The sequence below is a fragment of the Peromyscus maniculatus genome, chromosome 4, assembly GCF_049852395.1.
Source record: "Peromyscus maniculatus bairdii isolate BWxNUB_F1_BW_parent chromosome 4, HU_Pman_BW_mat_3.1, whole genome shotgun sequence".
Classification (NCBI taxonomy): domain Eukaryota; kingdom Metazoa; phylum Chordata; class Mammalia; order Rodentia; family Cricetidae; genus Peromyscus; species Peromyscus maniculatus.
The window spans coordinates 57,115,716-57,136,185 of NC_134855.1; the positions used below are offsets into that span (position 1 = coordinate 57,115,716).

Genomic DNA, 20,470 nt, shown 5'->3' on the forward strand with positions numbered 1-20,470 from the left:
TTACACATCCACAGGACTCAATTTTCTCATGAACAAAGGGATTAATAATGTAGTCTCCTGGCCTTACTGTGAGAATAAAACAGTGCTCATGATAAGGCTTCCCATAAAGTGATGGGCTGTGTCTATTATACAAAAGGATTATGTTGTGACCTATATACAGCTTAGTGTTTAACCAAATCCTTAAGATAACATTGATAGTGATATCATCATTTAATGTTCTATGCCCAGTTCTTGTGCAAGCACATCATATATCTCATTATTTCCCAGAATCCCTGCAGGAACCCACAGATCCCAAGTGACTTACAATCTCAAGTTACCCTACTCCCAGTCACACTTGGAAAGATCTTCAAACTCAAGTGCAATGTCCTTCACACCATCTGTTACTATGTCTTAGTATTTAAGGAAATAGTGTTGGGGAAGAGATGTAGGGAATATAGAAACAAATCGACTTTCTTCCATCTCTAAGTTTGATGAAAACACTGTAGTCCTTTGCCGTATCTAAGGGGTTATTATGGTGGTATAATATATTTCAAAATCCTCCATCCACAAATATGTATCAAGTGCCTGCTTGCTATGTGAGCAGCAGTGTTCTATGCTATGAGAATACTATTGTCAAAACACAGCCAGTCTCTCTTTCTTGAGGCAGTATAGAAGATAAAATTTCTACTCTTCCATTGTCCCTGCTCTATTTTCTGAGTGCTGATAGCAACACCAAGAAGGTCAATAGCAAAATAAAAGTGAGGGGAAGGAGAAGGAGTAAAGAGAGTACCCAGTTAACTTTGTACTAACAATCTTATTTTTCTCATTAAAATTACTGATTTTCATTTATGTATATGTTTGTATATACTGGTAGAAATCAATAGTTGGAAATTAAAAACTAACATAGTAGGCATATATCTACTGGAAAAGAGAAAGATGTATTATACAATGTATTTCCTCCCCAATTTGAAAAAAATAAGCTTAATTCTTAGAGTAAGGGGGATGGCTTCAATATGGATTCCCCCCCCCCTTAATTTGTACTGGGGAAATGCATTCAACTGTGCTAAGAATTAGCCATTTTAAGTGCAAAAGAGTAGAAAAAGATCACATGCTTATTTCCATTCACTTCCATTACATTCAACCATGTAAAGTACTTTCTCAGTTATGGGACTGATTTGGTTTGCTAAAAGTTTAGCTTAGTAATGTATAAGTTGACATGAAAACTGGATTATAAATCATTGCAGCATGACACTGGGTAAAGAAAAATATAGATTTGATTATGGTCTTGTCAGGGACAGTTATGAAATTGTCTTTTTTGCGACAGTCTTCACAAACATCACCTCTGTCCAAATGAATACCAAATTTCTTCATAAAGAAAGTACATTTAGTATTTAACTGTCTATTCCACTACCTAGCTGAAACCTACTAGGACAGATATTTCTGTTAACTTCTTCACACAGAATGGTAGATGCACAAAGTATAGAGGTTGAGGGAACTGTGACCCTTGGATACATGATGTGGTGACCCCAACCATAAAATTATTTCATTGCTACTTCATAACTGTAACCTTGCTACTGTTATGAATCATAATGTAAATATCTGATATGCAGGATATCTGATATGTGAACCCTGTGAAAGGGTCATTCGGGCCCCCAAAGGGTCACAAGAACTACTGTCTTAGAGGTCTGAGAAAAGCTTAAGAGATCTTGTCCATTCTGCTGGGATTTTTCTGGCACTCCCAAAGAGAAGGGGAAAATGTTCCAGAAACCAAGGAAGTTCAGAGCTGGATGGTGACTTACAGACTATTCCTGGAACTGATTCTTTCTAATAACCAGTGCTGAAAGTCCTTATGTGTTGTGGTTGAAGTTGAGGGTTAGCTGTCTGGGAAGCAGTGTCAAGAAGTGAAAAGAAGAAATATCACAACATGTATGTGTGTGTAGATGTCTGTGTGTATATGAGCATATGCATATAAAAATAATTCCTGACAGTTTTATTGTTTTCATTCCTTTATGGCTTTATAGTCATACTTTTGACACATATTTTGAACTGAAGATATGCAACACAAAGAGAAGATTGCTCTTTCCATTTATAGAGTTCCATTTTCAGCACTTCTTTCTGGGTTTTGTGTTGGGATGGGATGATGATCAATAAGATCTGAGCCTGACCCTAGATGAGTAAAGTCAGTGCTAAACCTTTGAAGCAGAGCAGAGCAGCTGCAAACAAATGTAGCTAATCCCAGTCAAAAGGAAGCCCTCCTTCCTACTGGTTAATGAATCAATGTAATTTCTTCCCAGTGATCATATCCTATGTCAGTAAGAGCCCTTGATTGCTAAGGTTGACAGTCCTTTATATAGAGTAGATAAATTATATATTTTTATTGTTTATATATTATATATTTTTAAATTACCATAAATCAGAGACCTTATATATAAATTAGAAAGTATCTGTTGTTTGCAACCACATAATAACACATGGGAAAGACTCTATCTAGTGGTACTTAACCCTATCCCCCACACTCCCCACATGCCCACTCACTTGGTGTTTATTCTGCTCAAGAGCAACTTAGTCTCACCACTAGAATCCTGAGAAAGTTTGACCACATTTCACGTCATTGTAAACATCTCTTCTCGTGGCTTCTGGAGGGCCTTTTGTTCCACTTCTAAGAATCATTGGTTTTTATGCAGAATTAAGAGCAGGGCAAGAGAGGGATGTGAGTCACACTGGAAGTAGAGGCCTAGGACCTTATTAGCTCTCCAAAGTCATCCTCAACAAGCCAGGTCATATAGAAGTCCTTCTGGAGGGCTCAGAAAACCCCAGACATGGAGAGAAGGGTGTTGGATGATAAGAAAGGGGCACCGTGAGCAGGAAGGCTGGGCAGCAACAGCAGTAACTGTCATCTGCAGGGCTACCACGACTGAGCAGGAAGCAGCTTGGATAAAACAGATAACAGCTTAACTTGGCAAAGGTGTCTCTAATGTTCGTTTAAAAGCGTAGGAAACAGAACTCAGCTAGGAAACACATAATTGCATACAGCATGCTATTCTCGAGTATATGAACTTCTGGGCCATTTTCAGCTAGCAATTTTCATGACATCATTTTTGTGGTTCCAAAGCACTGTGTTTGTTGTTTTTAAACTTGGGTGACTGTCTCTAGAAGAGAACATTTGTTTGCAAATATCAAATATAATCTTGGGGAAAACACCCATTTTTCATACATATGTGAACAGTGAAGGTAGCATTTACAGGCCCGTGTGCTCCTGCCTTTAAAAATGACAGCTGAACTGGAGGTGAATTAACTGGGTTCTATCTATAATTTTAGAAATAGTTTGGTATTTTCAGAGATCATATGTCATTGATTCTTATGGTAATGGAGCTTCAACTGCAGGCAGACTGGGTCTACCTTTGATGACCTGTTTTTGACATTAATTTTTAAATGTTGGTAATTTTAGAGACAAGTCAAACTAAACACTGCATCACAATGAAAATTAAATTTTCTTTTGGCCTCCCTTCCTGTATTGGTTTAGTATCATGTTGTTCTAGTAGCTCCCTGTGTTAAATGTTTTTAACCCTATTGACTGACACACAATATAAATACCTTTAATTCATTGGCTTTCTTTTCCTTCCCCCTTCTCCTCTCTCCTACCTCCACTCAAGCTTTCTTTCCTAATTTTCACACAGAAGATTATCCACGGGGCTGGAGAGATAACTCAAAGGTTAAGAGCACTGACTGCTCTTCTAGAGGTTCTGAGTTCAATTCCCAGCAACCACATGGTGGCTTACAACCATCTGCAATGAGATCTGGTGCCCTCTTCTGACCTGCAGTCATACATGCTGTATACATAATAAATAAATAAATAAATAAATAAATAAATAAATAAATAAATGTTAAAAAAAAAGATTATCCATGTCCATTTGGACCATTCTTTATCAGGGTTTGGGCTATGTCAAGCCTCTCTCCTGTTGCTTACCAGTAGTCTTTCTCTGGGTCTCTTTGCTTTCATTTCTCAGTCCGTCTCTCCTGGAATACTCTATTAGTAGTGGAAGGCATCATTGTTTTCCAAGAAACCAAGCCAGCAACACATTATCTATGTTCTATTCTAACCATGCTCCCGACATGACCTGAAATGACCCCTGCAATAGACAGGCCTGGCTGGACTCACGGAATAAGACTCCAGAAGAGAGTTTGGGAAACTTCCTTCAGCTCAGTTGTGTTGAAGGATTAGGTATTTCCATGATAGTCCCAAATATCTTCCTATACTTCTTACACAAAATCTTTTTGACTCAGAAAGCCAATACAAATGATTTCATTTGAAATATACCATCTTTATCAATGTAGGCATTGTGAGGCTGCCCAGGAAACTGTACATAGGGTTAAAGTTAGAGGGGTAAGCAGGTACTTAATGATAAGAAGGCCAGTGCAGGGAATTTTGCCATAGCAGTATAAAAACTTGGTGACCAGTGTTCAAAGTAAAGAGATCCAGCTTCCCCTATGCTTACCTCCTCTGATGGCTGCTAGTGCATTTATCTGCTGTTGCAACTGAGCACAGAATATTCAAGTGTTGACTGAAGATAAAATGTAACGATAGCAAAAAAGAATCTATGACACCCATCTTATTCTTCCTCGAATCAAGGATTTGAAATTACTTTAATACAGAGTTTTACTAAGACTCTGGCTCAACAGCAAAGGGTTTGTCCTGGCAAATCAAAGATCATTGCCATAAAGACGACTGTGGCACACTTTAGCAGGACTATGTCCCACCTTCCTTCATGCTGGGCTTTTCTGCAATTTATGCATTTGCCAGAGTGTGCCTGTTGATGTTTTCTTATTTACTGCTGACACTGTTCTGTTTTCAAAGACCTTTTATCTTTGTTGAAAGCATCAGTCATTCCACTAAGTCTAAAACACAGGGCATTTTGTTTCAAATGCTATGCGTTATTAGTATGCTAATTATAAGTTCCACTTTCTACACACTCAGTCATCATCGTCCAGCTCCAATAAATTGGACTTTAATTGCTGAGGACATTTTTGAAAGTGTTCTGATGATGTTGCTTATATTAATAAATGGGTAAGGCAAAAGCACACATTCATTTCAAACATTGGTCTCTGACTCTGGATCAAATAGACCTCCTTCATTTTGCTCAGGTTAATTAGCTACCTCCGGTATCACTGAGGCCACATCTTCATGGCATCTTCATCACTCAGAGGTCATTTCAAAAAAGAACATTCAGTGTATATGGAGAGCAAGTATGTTGGCAGAGAGTAACTCACTTTACCCTTAAATTGTACCCTGAATATAAGATATGACAAAACTGGCTGAAGAGAAACCCTGGAAATAAGCACCCAGCTTTAGCTACTCTATTCTTTTAGAATAACATTGTCATCAACAAAACTGATGATAAGCATATTTCTAAATTCTGCAGGTAGCCCCATTGGAGAGCCCTGTGGAAGGACATGCTTGGAAGAGAGAGATAATCAGTGGTTGGGGGTAACACTTTCCAGACAGCCAGGTGAAAACGGATCTATTGTGGTAGGTATTGAAGTGGGTCCACCTATCAAGATCCTGGAATCAGATATTCAAGGTGTGACTTTCACATATTTGTTTGACTTTTGTTTTATTCAGACTTGTGGGCATAGGTGGAAAAATATATTTTACATGAAGAATGATAATAAGCTCCCCATTGGTATTTGCTACGGGATGCCTCCCGATTTGCGAACAGAACTGAGTAAAAGGATAGCCCCATGTTATCAAGGTAGGTGTCACATGATGCAGCTAGATGGAGTCTCTGTTAATCCCAAAAATGGGAGGAGAAAGACCATTGACCCAAATTGTTATGGCCAAATTAATCAAAACAAGCAACTAAAGCAAGCTTTGGTATTTGTATACAGAGGTTGTTTTCCCCTAAGATAGGTTCAAGAGGTCTGCATTAGATGTGAGGAAGACAGGCTTTTACAGCTCACAGGCAGAGGGTTTCCAAATGGGGGATTTGGCAGACAAAATAGGTGGGGTTATAGGAGCAGAGCATAACAAGTTAGTCATAACAACCTCCTGAAGCAAAGACAAGATTGCAGGGTGGTCGTAAAAACAGGTAGTCAGTCATAAAAGGTAGCTGTAACAGCCCTTTAGAAACTAAAGTAGGGTTGCAGGATGATTATAAACAATTTTCTGAAACAAAGACATGATTGCTACTTCCTGGAACAGGCAGTGCAGAAGCATTTGTAGTTAAGCTCACAGGTGGGACACCGTCCAATCCTTGAGAACAGAGGTTTAATCATACACAAGAATGAACCTAATTTGTCTTTACTATAAGATGGAGTTAAGGCTAAGATGGAGGCAGGCTGTTTCTTCAAAGCAAAGGAAGGCTTTCACTAAGCGTTTCTTTGCATTTTCATTTTTGCCTGCTCACAGAGGAAGAAGATCTTTGATATGGCCATTGCTTAATGTAAAGCATCCTTGCCTTGTTTACCCACTACAGTCGCAATGCCCTATATGAGCACTCTGAGCTTTTGAAAAGCAACCCTAAAGGTTCATTTGGATAACTAGTGATAATTATCCACTTTTATACTAAATTTATTTTCAAATCACTATAAGCCTGTCTAATGCCTGGGAAGCAAAGGATCCTTAAAAATCATGAAATTACATAGAAAATTCTTATTAGAATGAGAATGACTACATTTCCTGTTTTTCTAGTAGCTAAGGAGTCTTTAAAAGGATTCAAGGCATAAGTATTCCTTGAAGATGTTAAGGATTAGTGTCTAAAGCAACTAATTGTGACCAAAGTGGTTGTGACCACTTTGGGGCTCAAATCACCCCTTCCATGTACATACAATAGTATGCCACCCTGCCATTTGGGCCACTGCAGGTGAATATGAAGAGCACCATAAGCCAGGCACAGAAAACAACACATAATAACACTTACATGTGAAATCTAAAAACACCAAATACTGAGAGAAACAGAACGGCAAAGTGGTTGGGGAGGTGGGAGGTGGGAGTGGGATGAGGAGTGTCTGCCACAGGATTGAGTTACAGTTTTGTAGGATGAATGAGTTTAGCAGTGTAAGGCACAGCATGACAGTTATAGCTAATGTTACAGCTTGTTGTAGGAGTTTGCCAAGAGGGTAGTTTGCCATTGTTTTTACCACCCACAGACAAAATGTCACCATGAAGACAGAGGTATATTAAGTTGCTTGAGTGAGTGGCCATTCTACCATGTGTGTGTTGACAGAATGTACTGTTGTGTACGTCCAGTATGTATAATAACTTGGGGAACCGTGAACCCAAAGCCAGAAATATTACGTTTTAGGTTCCCACACATTTTTTTTTTTAAATTTTTAGTACATGTTACAAATCCTTCCTGTGATGAGGAAGCAGGGGGAGAAATGCCTTTGCTTGTGATTCATGATGATAATTTGAAGATTAGTAGAGGAGAATTGAATGGTGTTAAATTATGACAATTATTATCGTTTTCAAAAGTGAAGTGCAAAATACAGATCTTAACAGTCATGTTTATGAAGACCTCTGAGAAAAAAAATAAATTACAAAGGATGAGATCATTATCATGAAAATTAATCCTGGGGCCAGAGAGATGGCTCAGTGGTTAAGAGCACTGGCTGTTTCTTCCAGAGGTCCTGAGTTCAATCCCCAGCAACCAATGGTAGCTCCCAACCATCTGTAATGAGATCTGGCACCCTCTTCTGGCATGCAGACAGAACACTGTATACATAATAAATAAACCTTTAAAAAAGGAAGAAAGAAAGAAAGAAAGAAAGGAAGGAAGGAAGGAAGGAAGGAAGGAAGGAAGGAAGGAAGGAAGGAAGGAAGGAAGGAAGAAAGGAAGAAAGAAAGAAAGAAAGAAAGAAAGAAAGAAAGAAAGAAAGAAAGAAAGAAAGAAAGAAAGAAAGAAAGAAAATTAATCCTGAAAAATTAGAGGACCAGGTGAGAAGGATCTTGTGTTCAAGGCCAGCCTGGGTTGCCCAGTCAAACTCTGTCTCAAAAAAATGTATATTCCAAATTTGTCTAAACCAAGATTGTATATTTTATTTTAGATTTTGTGAGAAAATTTGGAGAAAAATTTGCATCATGTCAAGCTGGAATATCTAGTTTTTACACACAGGTAACAGCCCAATATTAGCTCCAGGTATTGTGCACTTATAGAAGCTTAATTCCAGGGGTTCTCCACACTCATAGTAGATTTGGGGGTCAAAACTGAGTAACATTTGAGTATTGTCTCTTAAGCTGTAGACTACTATCACCTTATTTATCCCATTTGATTTTCCACACATAATTTTAGAAAATTAATTTGTAAATAACTAATACTACGCAAGACCAACTAAAATCCACACTAAAGATTACCATCTCCATTAAGAATTTAATGGACACCTAAAGTAGCTAGCTATTCATTTTGTTAACTTAAGAACCGAAAGTAGCTACCCAGTATACTGTTCTTAACTATGAATCGAGGGTGAAAGAAATGCATGAGTCTAGTTTTCATTAAAATTATGATAGTAGTGAGGGTTAACAGCTTAATAATACCCCTGAAAATCAGATAAAATCCCAACCACTTATTATCTAAAACTCTAGAGTATTATATGTGAGGTCACAATTATATCCATACCTCAGGTTAAATAATAATAAATAATAAATGTTTGGGGTTCTCTCAAAAACCCATTACAATTTTATGAATGTTTTCTTACTTTATGGAGATAAGACTGTATTGTTTGAATTAACTGCTTCTATACATGTTAACATATTTACAAATGCCTATAGCAATTCCTTCTTTAGTCCATGGAAGTGACTGTATTGAAAGTTCAGAATTACTTAGAGAATAGATTATACTTCAATTAGGGTTGATTGCTATAAGTTGTTATACAATAGAGACAAGGGCCTGCTCTCTTCCTCTCTCCTTCCTAGTTACAATAAAATATGACCTAAATTTCACTAGCTTTTTTATTATCTGAGCTGAAATTGTTAGGGACACTATTCAGTGATTTTTGCAAATTGAAATAAATTAAGCCCCTGTTAAGTCTCTGGTACACACAATTATCCTGGTAATGAACCCTAATGAATTACACACTGATGATTGTCTTTCACTGACCCACATTGCCTTTGTCCCCAAAGCTTACTCTATTGTTCAATGGCCCTTCCTACCTTTGGTCTCTGAAACCCACTGATAAGTGTGGAGAGAGCTCCAGAATTTCTTCTCTACAATTCTACTTTTAGCAATTCTGGTTTTTAAACATCTTGCTTTAAATGAATTAAATGTTTCCATTTAATAGCTTCATATAAAACGTATTTCCTGACAATTTACCTAGAATGTTGTATTTTTTTGAGAGGTTTGGGGTGGTGAGATTTAACTTTCAAATGATGATGGGTTTTCTTTTACAGGATTTGATTGTGATGGGGGCTCCAGGATCATATTACTGGACTGGTTCTGTCTTTGTCTACAATATAACTACGAACATATACAAGGCGTTTGTAGACAGAAAAAATCAAGTAAAATTTGGAAGTTACTTAGGTACTGTAAAAATTTGAGAAATTCAAATTATCTGTGCCTTAGAAATGATATGTGCTCCTCTAAACATCCTATTGCCCAGTAACAATTAGACACAACAGAAACTGTCTCAGTTAAGCATAAAGCAATTATGTTTTCATTAACTCATTATCTTATACTAAACATAGGTGACTCCAGTCATCACCACTATGTTTTTCATATAGGAATTGTTGAATGTCCTCTTTCTAAGACAGAGTCTTACTATGTAGTCCTGGTTGGTCTGGAACTCTCACAGAGATCTACCTGCCTTTGCCTCCTAAGTGCTGGAATTAAAGATGTGTGTCACCACTCCTGGGTCCCTAGGAAGGTTTTAAACTAAATGTTCATTCACTTAAACACATGTCTATGAATACATATGCATAAATTCTTACATTATCAAATGAAAACCAATGGGTCTTAAAATAGCATTCTAGATAAAGGAGAGCATTATGAAGTATATTCTAAAAGTTGTTCTTCCACCTTTTCCTTATAGACATTTATTTTAGTTTGTAAAGGTTATCTTGGATTGTTCCTCAGAGTTTAATCATTTTTATTGTCCTTTTCTCCCTTATCCTCATCATTGTTATTTCACAAGTCAAGAGTATCATACTTTACCACCGATATTCCTACAAAATACAAATTTTATGGCATTGTTTCCCTTTACAATAAAATACATGTGTTCTGTAGTTTCTTATAAAGCATAGGTTTGTTTAACCCCTATGTGCTTTAAATGTGAACATTTTTTTGTGCTCAGAAAGGGCACTAATAAAACAAGTAGTATCATTATTATCATTTCAGCAGAACCCATAGGACATCTCCTTATCTGTGATTGAAGAATGTCTTGAAGCATTTTTATGTAAAGTCCATACAATAGAAAAATGAAATCTGTAACGATTGTCATTTGCAAGCTTTCATCATCGACAGTTTTGGGTACTGTCGGATGTTGCAGCTGTAATACGAGAGAAGCCGGTTGCTCATCATATTGCACAGGGAATAACAGACCGGGTGTCAAGGTCATATTTTCAATGTTGAGACCTTGGAAATGCAAACCTACATAATTGTTCTTATAATATATATGTTAAACTTGCTTTAAATGACTGTTAAATTAATACTTTTTTTTTGAGGCTCTACCTAAAGTAATCATTTTGCATTCAGTTTTATTTTCCTCTGTGCAAAGAGTTAGAAAAGCACATGCCTGTTATGAATGAAGAGTCTCATGTATTTCTCTCCTTTTATGAAGGCTACTCAGTTGGGGCTGGTCATTTTCGAAGTCTACATACTACTGAAATCGTGGGAGGAGCCCCTCAACATGAACAGATAGGAAAAGTAAGACTTTTTCCTCTTTATTTCTTCACAAAGTTTTGAATGGATTACACAAGAGAGTTAGGCATTAAAGGGAAACTATAAACATTTTAATGATTATAAGATTAAAACGATGAAATTGCATCAATTGAATTTATGTAAAATATATTCATAGCTCTCAAAGAAATTGAGTTGGAAACCTTTAAAGGGAATTGTATAACTTAAATGGGACTTTGCTAGGAGTAAATTGCTTATAAAGTTTAATTATCTATACATGCCCAAAGAATGCATATGCTGCTTTTTTTTTTTTTAAGCAAAAGGCAGTTGAGGGGCTGGAGAGATGGCTCAGAGGTTAAGAGCAATGCTTGTTCTTCCAAAGGACCTGAGTTCAATTCCCAGCAACTACATGGTGGCTCATAACCATCTGTAATGAGATGTGGTGCCCTCTTCTGGCTTGCAGGGATATGTGCAGACAGAACACTGTATACATAATAAATAAATAAATAAATAAATAAATAAATAAATAAATAAATAAATAAGTCTTTTTTAAAAAGGCAGTTGAGACAGGTAACGCTGCATAATAAGACTAAAAAGAATAGAATAATTCTAGTTCTATATTTTTCTGCATTGCTATATGAACATTGGGCACTCCATTTTTTAGTAGACCTTTTTCTGTGCCTTCTTTGTAGGATCCAAAAGTTAGTTCCTCAGAGGATAGTGTTGCAAACCAGGCTTATTAATGTGAATCTTTTCATATCACTCTTCAAATTTGTAGCAGTAGCAATTTTATTAAACATTTAATATTTTATATCTGTCCAGTTATGTATTATAAAAATTGATGTTTCAATTAAACAAATTAAGTATTTTTTAAATGGTAAGAAAGTAAATGTTTTTTTTTTAATTATTTCCCCAATTGCAGGCATATATATTCAGCATCGATGAAAGGGAACTGACCATCGTACATGAAATGAAAGGTAAAAAGGTAGGTATGTCTCTGCCTTCGGGGTCACTGAGGGCTTCTGTGGATAACGCTGTACGCTCTCATTGCGCATGTGCTTTACTTTGGAACAGCTTGGCTCGTACTTTGGAGCTTCTATCTGTGCGGTGGACCTCAATGCAGATGGCTTCTCCGATCTCCTTGTGGGGGCTCCCATGCAGAGCACCATCAGAGAGGAAGGGAGAGTATTCGTGTACATCAACTCTGGCCTGGTATGTCTGAGAGGCCCCAAGCTGGAAGTCATTTATAAATTATAATTCAGGCTGAAACTGCTCTTATTTCAGAGTTCTGAGACTATGGATTATTTTTGTATGTGTGTGTGTGTGTGTGTGTGTGTGTGTGCGTGTGTGTGTGTGTGTGTGTGTGTGTGTGTGTGTGTGTGTGGTGTGTGAGTGCATGATGCATGTACATACATGCTATCCACACCACAGTGCACGTGTGAAGGTCAAAGGCAGTCGTCCTCTCATGTTTCTGGGATCCAGCTCAGGTCAAGAGACTTGTACAGGAGGCACTTTTATGAACTTAGCAATCTTGCCAGGTCAAATATAGAGTCTTGAGCTTATCTGGTGGACCAAAGAGAAACTTCTACTGCTGTACTCATGCACTGAGAATGAAACAGAGCATGACAGTGAGCAGCTATTCCAGAAATATGAAACTCAGAGTGCGATGGAATTTTTGCACACCACTTGTATGGATCCACTCTAGTAACTGAAATTTCCTTTAGTTTAATTTTGGTACAAATATAATTTAGAAAAATGGTTTGTGTAGATACTTTAAAATAGATTTTTATATACCTCAATTAATTATGGTCCTTATATATTTTAGCAAATTATAAAATGTTTGTTATTAGGAATAGATGTAGCATTCAATGTTTTTAATTTCTTGACTTGCAAACAGAAATAAGATCCACTGATAAAATATTATTGCACAGTTCATTTGGATTATATCCTGAAAATGGTATGAGATTGGTATCATTTATTCTGAAGTGCATACATTGTTCAATTAGATAATTACTGACTATTGTTCAGCTTCAAGTCATGAGCAGCATTTGTAGTGGAAACAGGTGCCTTGATTCAATCTCTAGAGCTCTGGCCTTCTCTGAACAGCACTGCTTCTTGACATTAAATCAAGCAAAGATCAGATACTTAGTGGCACCTTCTTTGCTCCTTTGGTTTGAAAAGAAGATCAGGCTGATCATGTCTTGGGACACAGCATCTTTTAGTTGAGATTTAGCAAAGTGTGCTTGTAACTTTGCTGACTCAAAAATTTCAGAGAGTTTGGTAAGTTCTCATTTCAAACATCAAACTAAACTCTATACAATGCAAAAGAGAAGGCTTCCAGTCTTATGAGGATGGAAGCATCCCCACATTCTAAGTCTAGACTAGAGGAGTTACATATGCAGAGATTTCCTAAACTAAAATTTTTTATAGAAAAGGCATATCATCATCTGGACAGTGATCTCTCAGAAAACAGTGTTGTACCACATGTTCCACACTTATCCATTCACAGACAGGCTTCCTTGTATTTAATAGATCCTTATTCAGCAAGTGTCTCTCATTTGTCCCTTGTGACAAATATCTGATAAGTTTCTCTTAACAAGGAAGTTAAAAAATAGTTTAACAGTAAAAACCACCTGGAAAGTAAAGGAACATTCCCCCCACTGCAATCTTAGATCATCCAATTACGAAAACAGATGAAAGAAATGCTCAGAGAACAAAGGAAGAGCCTGCCCACTAGGCTACCTTCTTTCCTTGCCTCTGACTTACCCAGAAGCACTGCAGCTGGATGCTGGGATCACTTTAGTAATCAGTTTCGATTGTTAAATCCTGTAGTGTGGATTTCTCTTCCTTTCTTCACATTTAACCTCTTTCTAAACTCTCTGAAATGGCACTAGACACTAAGAAGCATAATATTTTCTTTACCTGTTCTTGCCTGTGCTTGCAAGGGAGAGGAATCATCTGTTTTGTTTACCCTTGCTTTTATTTTTTTCATGGCTCATAGAAGTCCTAGACAGGCAGGCACTCCAGAATTATTTTCAATGAACTGAAAGAAAGAAGATCACTTAAATGACTTGGGTCTTGACCTAATCTACTAAATAGCTCTCAGGGGTCCCCAGTGAGTACTCGCTTGCCATTCTCAATGACTGTAGAATACTTGAACAAGAGCAATCACCACTCACTTCTCTTGAACTCTTCTAAAACAGCATTGTCTTGAGGTTATACATCAGTTGTCTTCTCTGAAGCCCTGCCTCCTTTCCTTTTAGTCCTCTCCTGAGGAGCTACTCCATTTCATCCCTCAGTCTTCAGATTTAATCCCGTGCCATAGGGATGCAAGTGATTGTATCTATATAGATAAATTCAAATTTTTTAATTCATTTAGAAAAATGTGGCCCTTTGTGAGAGTCTAGAATGGAACAAAGTATGAAAAACGCTGAAAATAATCCCAGTTGTGACCTTTCCCCCCCAGCTTCAGGATTGGGTGAGATGCCAGTCATGGGGGGGGGCATTGGAGTACAACATGGTAAATGTCAAGTGATAAGTATATGAAAAGTAGGCATGATTTACTTTGGGCCAAAAATATTTTAAGAAAGAAGTAGTATTTGAGAGAGAAAAACACATGAATTTCTCATTGTGCAAGAAAAGGAGAAGGACACTTGGCAAAGCATAGAGTGTGTATTTGTGGAATGAAGAATGATTGTGCCTGAGAAGAAGATGAGATATATAAGTAGCATGTGGGATTTGTTTTTAAAACATGGGGTTGAAATGATCAGAGCTCATTATCACAGCATCATTAGCTTATCTTATATATATTACACATATATGTAACAACTCACCTTCAACTTCAGAGATTCCAAAGGCCAGCTTAAACAATGTCACTCTTTACTCTCAGAGACCTCCCATGGCTTCCTATTGTTCACTTCAGAAAGAGTAAATTTCCTTTTTATTCAAATTGCTATATACTGTGGATATAGCAATTTGTCTTTTGTTGACTTGTTCATTCTATATATACCTCTCATACATGTAATGTGTTTTGCCAATCACTTTTCCTGCATATCAGAACTACGCCTTCCTTGTGGTAGCCATCTTGCGTGGACACTTTGTGAAGACTCTCTCAGGTCGTCTCTCCTTCCTGCTCCCTAGTGGAATTTCTCCCTTGCTTCACTTAGAATTATTTTCCTATCTTCTCATCAGTGTGAAGCAATTTGTACATGTACATCATGTACATGCTTGTGTTTAAGCCCTCCTTGTAGCCATGGTTCCTGGAGGAAACAGTGTTTTAGATATACTCCTCCTTGACCCCCTTCACTTGCTTGCTCTGCACAGTGCATTGTCTTTAGCAAGAGCTCAATAAATATTTGTTAAATTGAATTATCAAAATGATTTATTGGATTTTGAAAGCTAGGGATCATGAGTTAGACAATTTCCTATGTCCTCTGAGCTCTAATCATGCTATTATATGTGTTGACTTAATAAATATTTATCGAATTGAACTGAGATGTGTGTACTAAAGCTCAATCTGTGGTTTGACGCATTAGAAAAAAATCCATATCCAATTATAGCAGTAAATCATGTGTAAAGTTGTCAGGGAGTTTTGTAATGACACCTCTCTTCCCATTTCTACCCAGGGAGCTGTAATGGATGAAATGGAAGCAGCGCTCATCGGAGGTGACAAATATGCCGCAAGATTTGGGGAATCCATAGCAAGTCTTGGTGACATTGATAATGATGGCTTTGAAGGTAATTAAAACTCAAATTTTGCATTTGATTTCCACATTTAAAATAGTTCAAAGAAGAGACCATGCTTGTAGTGTTGTGCTCTTTGCCTTTCTATTGAAAATAGGGCCAGAATGGTCTGCTGTCTAGTTTTTTATAGTGTTATGTCAGTTATAATTGTCAGTTATTGATCTTTACCATGGTTAATTAGAGAGTGATAGTCAAAACATTTTATTGATTCTAAAGATACCATTATTTATAAGTAGCATAATTCTTTACACATCTCTAAAAATGATGCCTATCAAACTGTGATATCCATCACTTTTCTATTTTAAAAAGGATACTGATTTTGGAAAGAAAATACAAAGGGTATATACCATTGGACAATGACATTTAACTACCAGTACAATCCAGAACCTGACCAAACCCAACTTAGTCTGGTTCCAAATCTGGAGCACATTTTGGTGACCCCTGTTATGCCAGGAACACCCTGTCTGGATGCTGCTTTGCTATAGGATTTGGAAGAGTCCCAGAGAGAGTCCCAGATAGCAATGCTGAGGGTCAGGTGTGAGAACCAAGGCAGTGGCTACTGATACGGAAGCATTTCCATGATTAAATAAATGGCACTATCTTAACCATGTACGCTGCCTGGACATCATCAGCCTTGCTATAGAAATACCTGCCTCACTTCTGAAGAGCCCCTCTCAGTTTATTACTGAGAGTTAATTGATCTGACAAAACTGTCATATGATGAATATGTGTGAGAGGAGACTGTACAATCTCCCAGAGTGCAGCAATTTCCTATAATTTAGCAACTAAGTTCTTAATATTTATTTTCTTGGTTTAGAATTGTGTCTTCTTGATATTATCATTGATAATTAAAATACAGTTTGTATTTAAAAGCAGTCAGAATTACCACTGTGATTGTGAAAAAAAAATTCCAGACAATAGTAAGTGATATCATAAGAATAAACTTTCTGTTCTTTAGATTTCAGTCAAAATAATTAAAAGCATTGCACATTAATGGATATATTAACATACCTACATAGAGTCATGTGGCTTAACAATAAAGTGATCTTGCAGCTATTATTAATCTCTTTCCCCAGTGTCATAATCCAATATGAATCACAATAAATTCATTCTGTCATTATTTTTCAAAACAAGATATTTTCTGAAATCCTATTTGTCATGTGTGTGTATCCCTAATATATATCACTGGAAGAAGAATTGATCCAGAAATCATTTTAAAGGAATAGAAAAGTCTAGAAGCTCAAAACTAAGGTTGTACAATATCATATTATAACATGTCAGACGCTGTTCTATGCAGCCAATGTTTTTATCCTGTCATACTAAGCATGCATCTTGTTGTGTTCTCATTCTGTGAGTGAAGAAACCAAGACACATATTAAACACTGGTGGTTCATAGAATAACAGGGTACAGCAGAGCTATGGTGGGCATCCAGAGGTATGTCTGGAGCCCCTGCAAGCTAATCATTCTGAAAAAGTGCCCTTCACCACCATCCACACTCTTATTTTCCATGCACAGGCTGTAATGCATAATCTTGAACATTGTGATGTAAGTGTTTTATTTTTTTCTAGAAGAGTGGTTGAATTTCTTTGTAAGAGGGAGTTTTTATATTATGCCATACGCCTTTAGGATCATGAAGACTAGTTTTCAAAGTTCATTCTTGGTATCAAGAATTTCTAATTTTTTTTTAAAGATTTATTTATTTATTATGTATACAGAAGAGGGCGCCAGATCTCATTACAGATGGTTGTGAGCCACCATGTGGTTGCTGGGAATTGAACTCAGGACCTCTGGAAGAGCAGTCAGTGCTCTTAACCTCTGAGCCATCTCTCCAGCCCGAATTTCTAATTTTTGTACTGTTTAAATCCAACAGATGTTGCTATTGGTGCACCACAGGAAGATGATTTGCGAGGTGCTATCTACATTTACAATGGCCGAGCAGATGGGATCTCATCCACCTACTCACAGGTAAGACAGTATTCGGTCTTTCAAAGAGGCAGTGGTGATTAATGTACCCTTGTCATTTGACTGGTAATGTGGACTGCTTTTCTCTTTCAAGTACTTAACATTTTATTTCGCCATATAATATTGGTAAATGATCCTATTTTAAGTGACTCTCAAGATGACTCTCTCTAAACCATTTATTTCCACAGAGTTCTAGTCCATTTTGATTCTTGTCTTTAGCTTATTACTTACTCATGTCTGTGTGAGTGAGACATCTTATGTTTTCTTAAGGCAGTGGCCATGCTTTTCCAAGTATGCCTATTTGGACAGAGCTGTACTTTCCTACAGTTAAAGCTTCATGCCTCACAGAGCTAGACCATGTTTCTTTCAGTGTACAGTAGTTAAATTGATAACATCGCGATACAATTTTATGACAAAACTCTCATTTCACTTCTGTATCTTGAAAACTCAGAGCATTTCAGTGCATAAAAAGGCCTACATTCAAATTCTGAGAAGAAAAATCTTTTCAAAGATTCACTAGCTAGGTGGGTAAATGGTTCTCTAAATTTCATAGGGAAGTTAGATACATGTCAAGTAAAAGATACTGAGTTTTTCTCACTGTGAACAACAACCATGTATTTTTAATTCAGTGTCTGGACATGAAATGAAATAGATAGAAGAGACTGATAACAGGGGATGTTCTTAAATGCTAAGAAGCAATCTGTCAAAACCAGAAGGCTCTCATCATAAATCTGAATCGTAGGAACTGGTAAATAATAACAGACACCTTATTTCCCAAATAATTTGTTTATTTATTCATGCTAATTAAAGAAGCAGAGGCAGAACTTGAAAAAATTCAAAGACGTAGTAAGAATTATTTTGGAAATACTAAGAATTATACTGTAAAATGTTGCCTTTTTCACAACATAAATTTTTAGTAACAAAATAGATTTCAGCTGTATTTCAATGTAGAAAATTTTGCCTCTCTTAAAGGGTTTGGTTTTTCTAGAATGCATTTTGTGAGTTACTGTGCTAGGGCAAGCCTCAGAAGATCCATTATTTAACTAAGCTAACATCTTGGAAATATTAGACATTCAATAACTATTTCCTCTCAAAATCCCCCCCCCCATCTTTTTTTCTTAGCGAATTGAAGGACTTCAAATCAGTGAATCACTAAGGATGTTTGGACAATCTATCTCAGGACAAATTGATGCAGATAACAATGGATATGTTGGTGAGTAGAGAATGTGTCCAATTTTGGGACCAAAGAAAGCACCTTTGTGGGTGTTGTTTTATTGTGAACGTGGAAAACCGATGTGTAGGACTTCAGGTCACTTGTAATTATGTTTCTAAATTTTTAAGGTTTGAAGCTGGGTCTGAAAAGATCAAGTAATTCATCAGTTTTACACTGTGCATGACTTACTGTTAGAGCCCTTGTTCTTGAGAAAGAAGGAAGTACCTAAGAAATCAATCAAAGTGTGATGTGATGAAAAGAAAGGAGAAATCTGTTTTAAAAGATGTGAAAGCAGCCTTCTAGATGAACGTTTCTAACTCAAAGCAATACATTTCTTTTGGCAGGAATGTCACAAGTCTCTAGCATGCATTTTCTTTGCTTTCTTGTGAAAGGATTGCTACTATTTCTGAGTGAATAGATTCAGACATTTGGGGAAATGGATCTGAGGATGCTAGCTTGTCTTTTCTAGTTAATTTTCTGTAAATGGTGTTTTGATACAGTCAAAAGGTGATACGCAGTTAAGTATTAGTGGCTGCAAGGTAATTCTCTTTAACTAATGGTGATCATTAATCTATGCTTTTTTCCCCTCCAGATGTAGCAGTTGGTGCTTTTCGGTCTGATTCTGCAGTGTTGCTAAGGTGAGGGGGATGTGCGTCCACCGTTTACTGACAATAGGGCCTAATTGTAGTCAATGGGGGGGGGCAGGTTTCAAAAGTAGTGGTCCTGCTGATGCCCCTTTAGGTATTCTCAAGGTTTATTATTAAACTTTGGGGTATTTTCCTTGCCTTGCCTAGAAATAATCAAACAGATCATCAGATAAAGTTGATGGTTTCCTATATTTAAATGAAAACTCTTGATCTGTACACAAAATATAATCAAGCATGTATCCACATACCACTGTGTAAGCATTTTAATGTCATTACTTGGTTGTTGGGAATGTAATTATTGTCTTAAAGTAAAACAATTCTGTAACTAATATGAGTAATTTTATTGCTTTCTTAGGACAAGGCCTGTAGTGATTGTTGAAGCATCTTTAAGCCATCCTGAGTCAGTAAATAGAACAAAGTTGGACTGCACTGAGAATGGACTTCCCTCTGTGTGCATGGATCTAACACTCTGCTTCTCATATAAGGGCAAAGAGGTCCCAGGCTACATCAGTAAGTGCGCCCCACCGAGCTAATGCCTCACTGGAGTGGATTCTCGCTCTCTTACCTGGAAGTCAACTGTGGGCCCCCATCGCTTGTGCCATGAGATCTGACATTTTAGACATATTCTTTAGAGAAGAATAGCATAAGTTTTTGATTTGCACCTTTTGTCTGTCTTTTTCTGTTCTCCACTTCTTCTAGTAGATGGGGCACAGAGAAGGCTTAGCACTTATGTCAAAAGGCAGCGCTGGGACCATCAGCATTAGTTAAATCTGAACCCTCTCTGCGTAAGCTGGGAAATACTCAGAATCAAAAGACCGCACCACAGCTCCTCAGTTTGACAGAGCACCATTTTTATCGCTATTACTACTTTTCTAGCAGTCATGGAGATGGAACTGAGGGCCTTGGGGATTCTGGGCAGGTGCCACACTACTGAATTACATTTTCAGCCATACTGAGCTCATAAAACTTGGAGCTAATGTAGGTAGGAAGGAATAAGAGGCACAAGGTTATCTTTCTTGAAATATATGCTCCCATATTTGGATAAAGAAGCTTACCTGGAGAATATATATATATATATATATATATATATATATATATA

At 37.1% G+C, this 20,470-nt stretch overlaps 1 protein-coding gene across 1 annotated transcript in view; it reads left to right on the forward strand.

Moving 5' to 3' along the window:
- Positions 1–20,470, forward strand: part of Itga4 (integrin subunit alpha 4) — a 70,922-nt gene that overhangs the window by 11,698 nt on the left and 38,754 nt on the right. The window contains exons 3-14 of the mRNA XM_006972507.4: positions 5,400–5,506; positions 5,600–5,729; positions 8,023–8,090; positions 9,362–9,491; positions 10,747–10,832; positions 11,728–11,790; positions 11,880–12,017; positions 15,431–15,542; positions 17,420–17,514; positions 18,634–18,724; positions 19,317–19,362; positions 19,727–19,881. Of these exons, the coding sequence (XP_006972569.2) occupies positions 5,400–5,506; positions 5,600–5,729; positions 8,023–8,090; positions 9,362–9,491; positions 10,747–10,832; positions 11,728–11,790; positions 11,880–12,017; positions 15,431–15,542; positions 17,420–17,514; positions 18,634–18,724; positions 19,317–19,362; positions 19,727–19,881 (1,221 nt within the window). The remainder of the gene's footprint in view (positions 1–5,399; positions 5,507–5,599; positions 5,730–8,022; positions 8,091–9,361; positions 9,492–10,746; positions 10,833–11,727; positions 11,791–11,879; positions 12,018–15,430; positions 15,543–17,419; positions 17,515–18,633; positions 18,725–19,316; positions 19,363–19,726; positions 19,882–20,470) is intronic.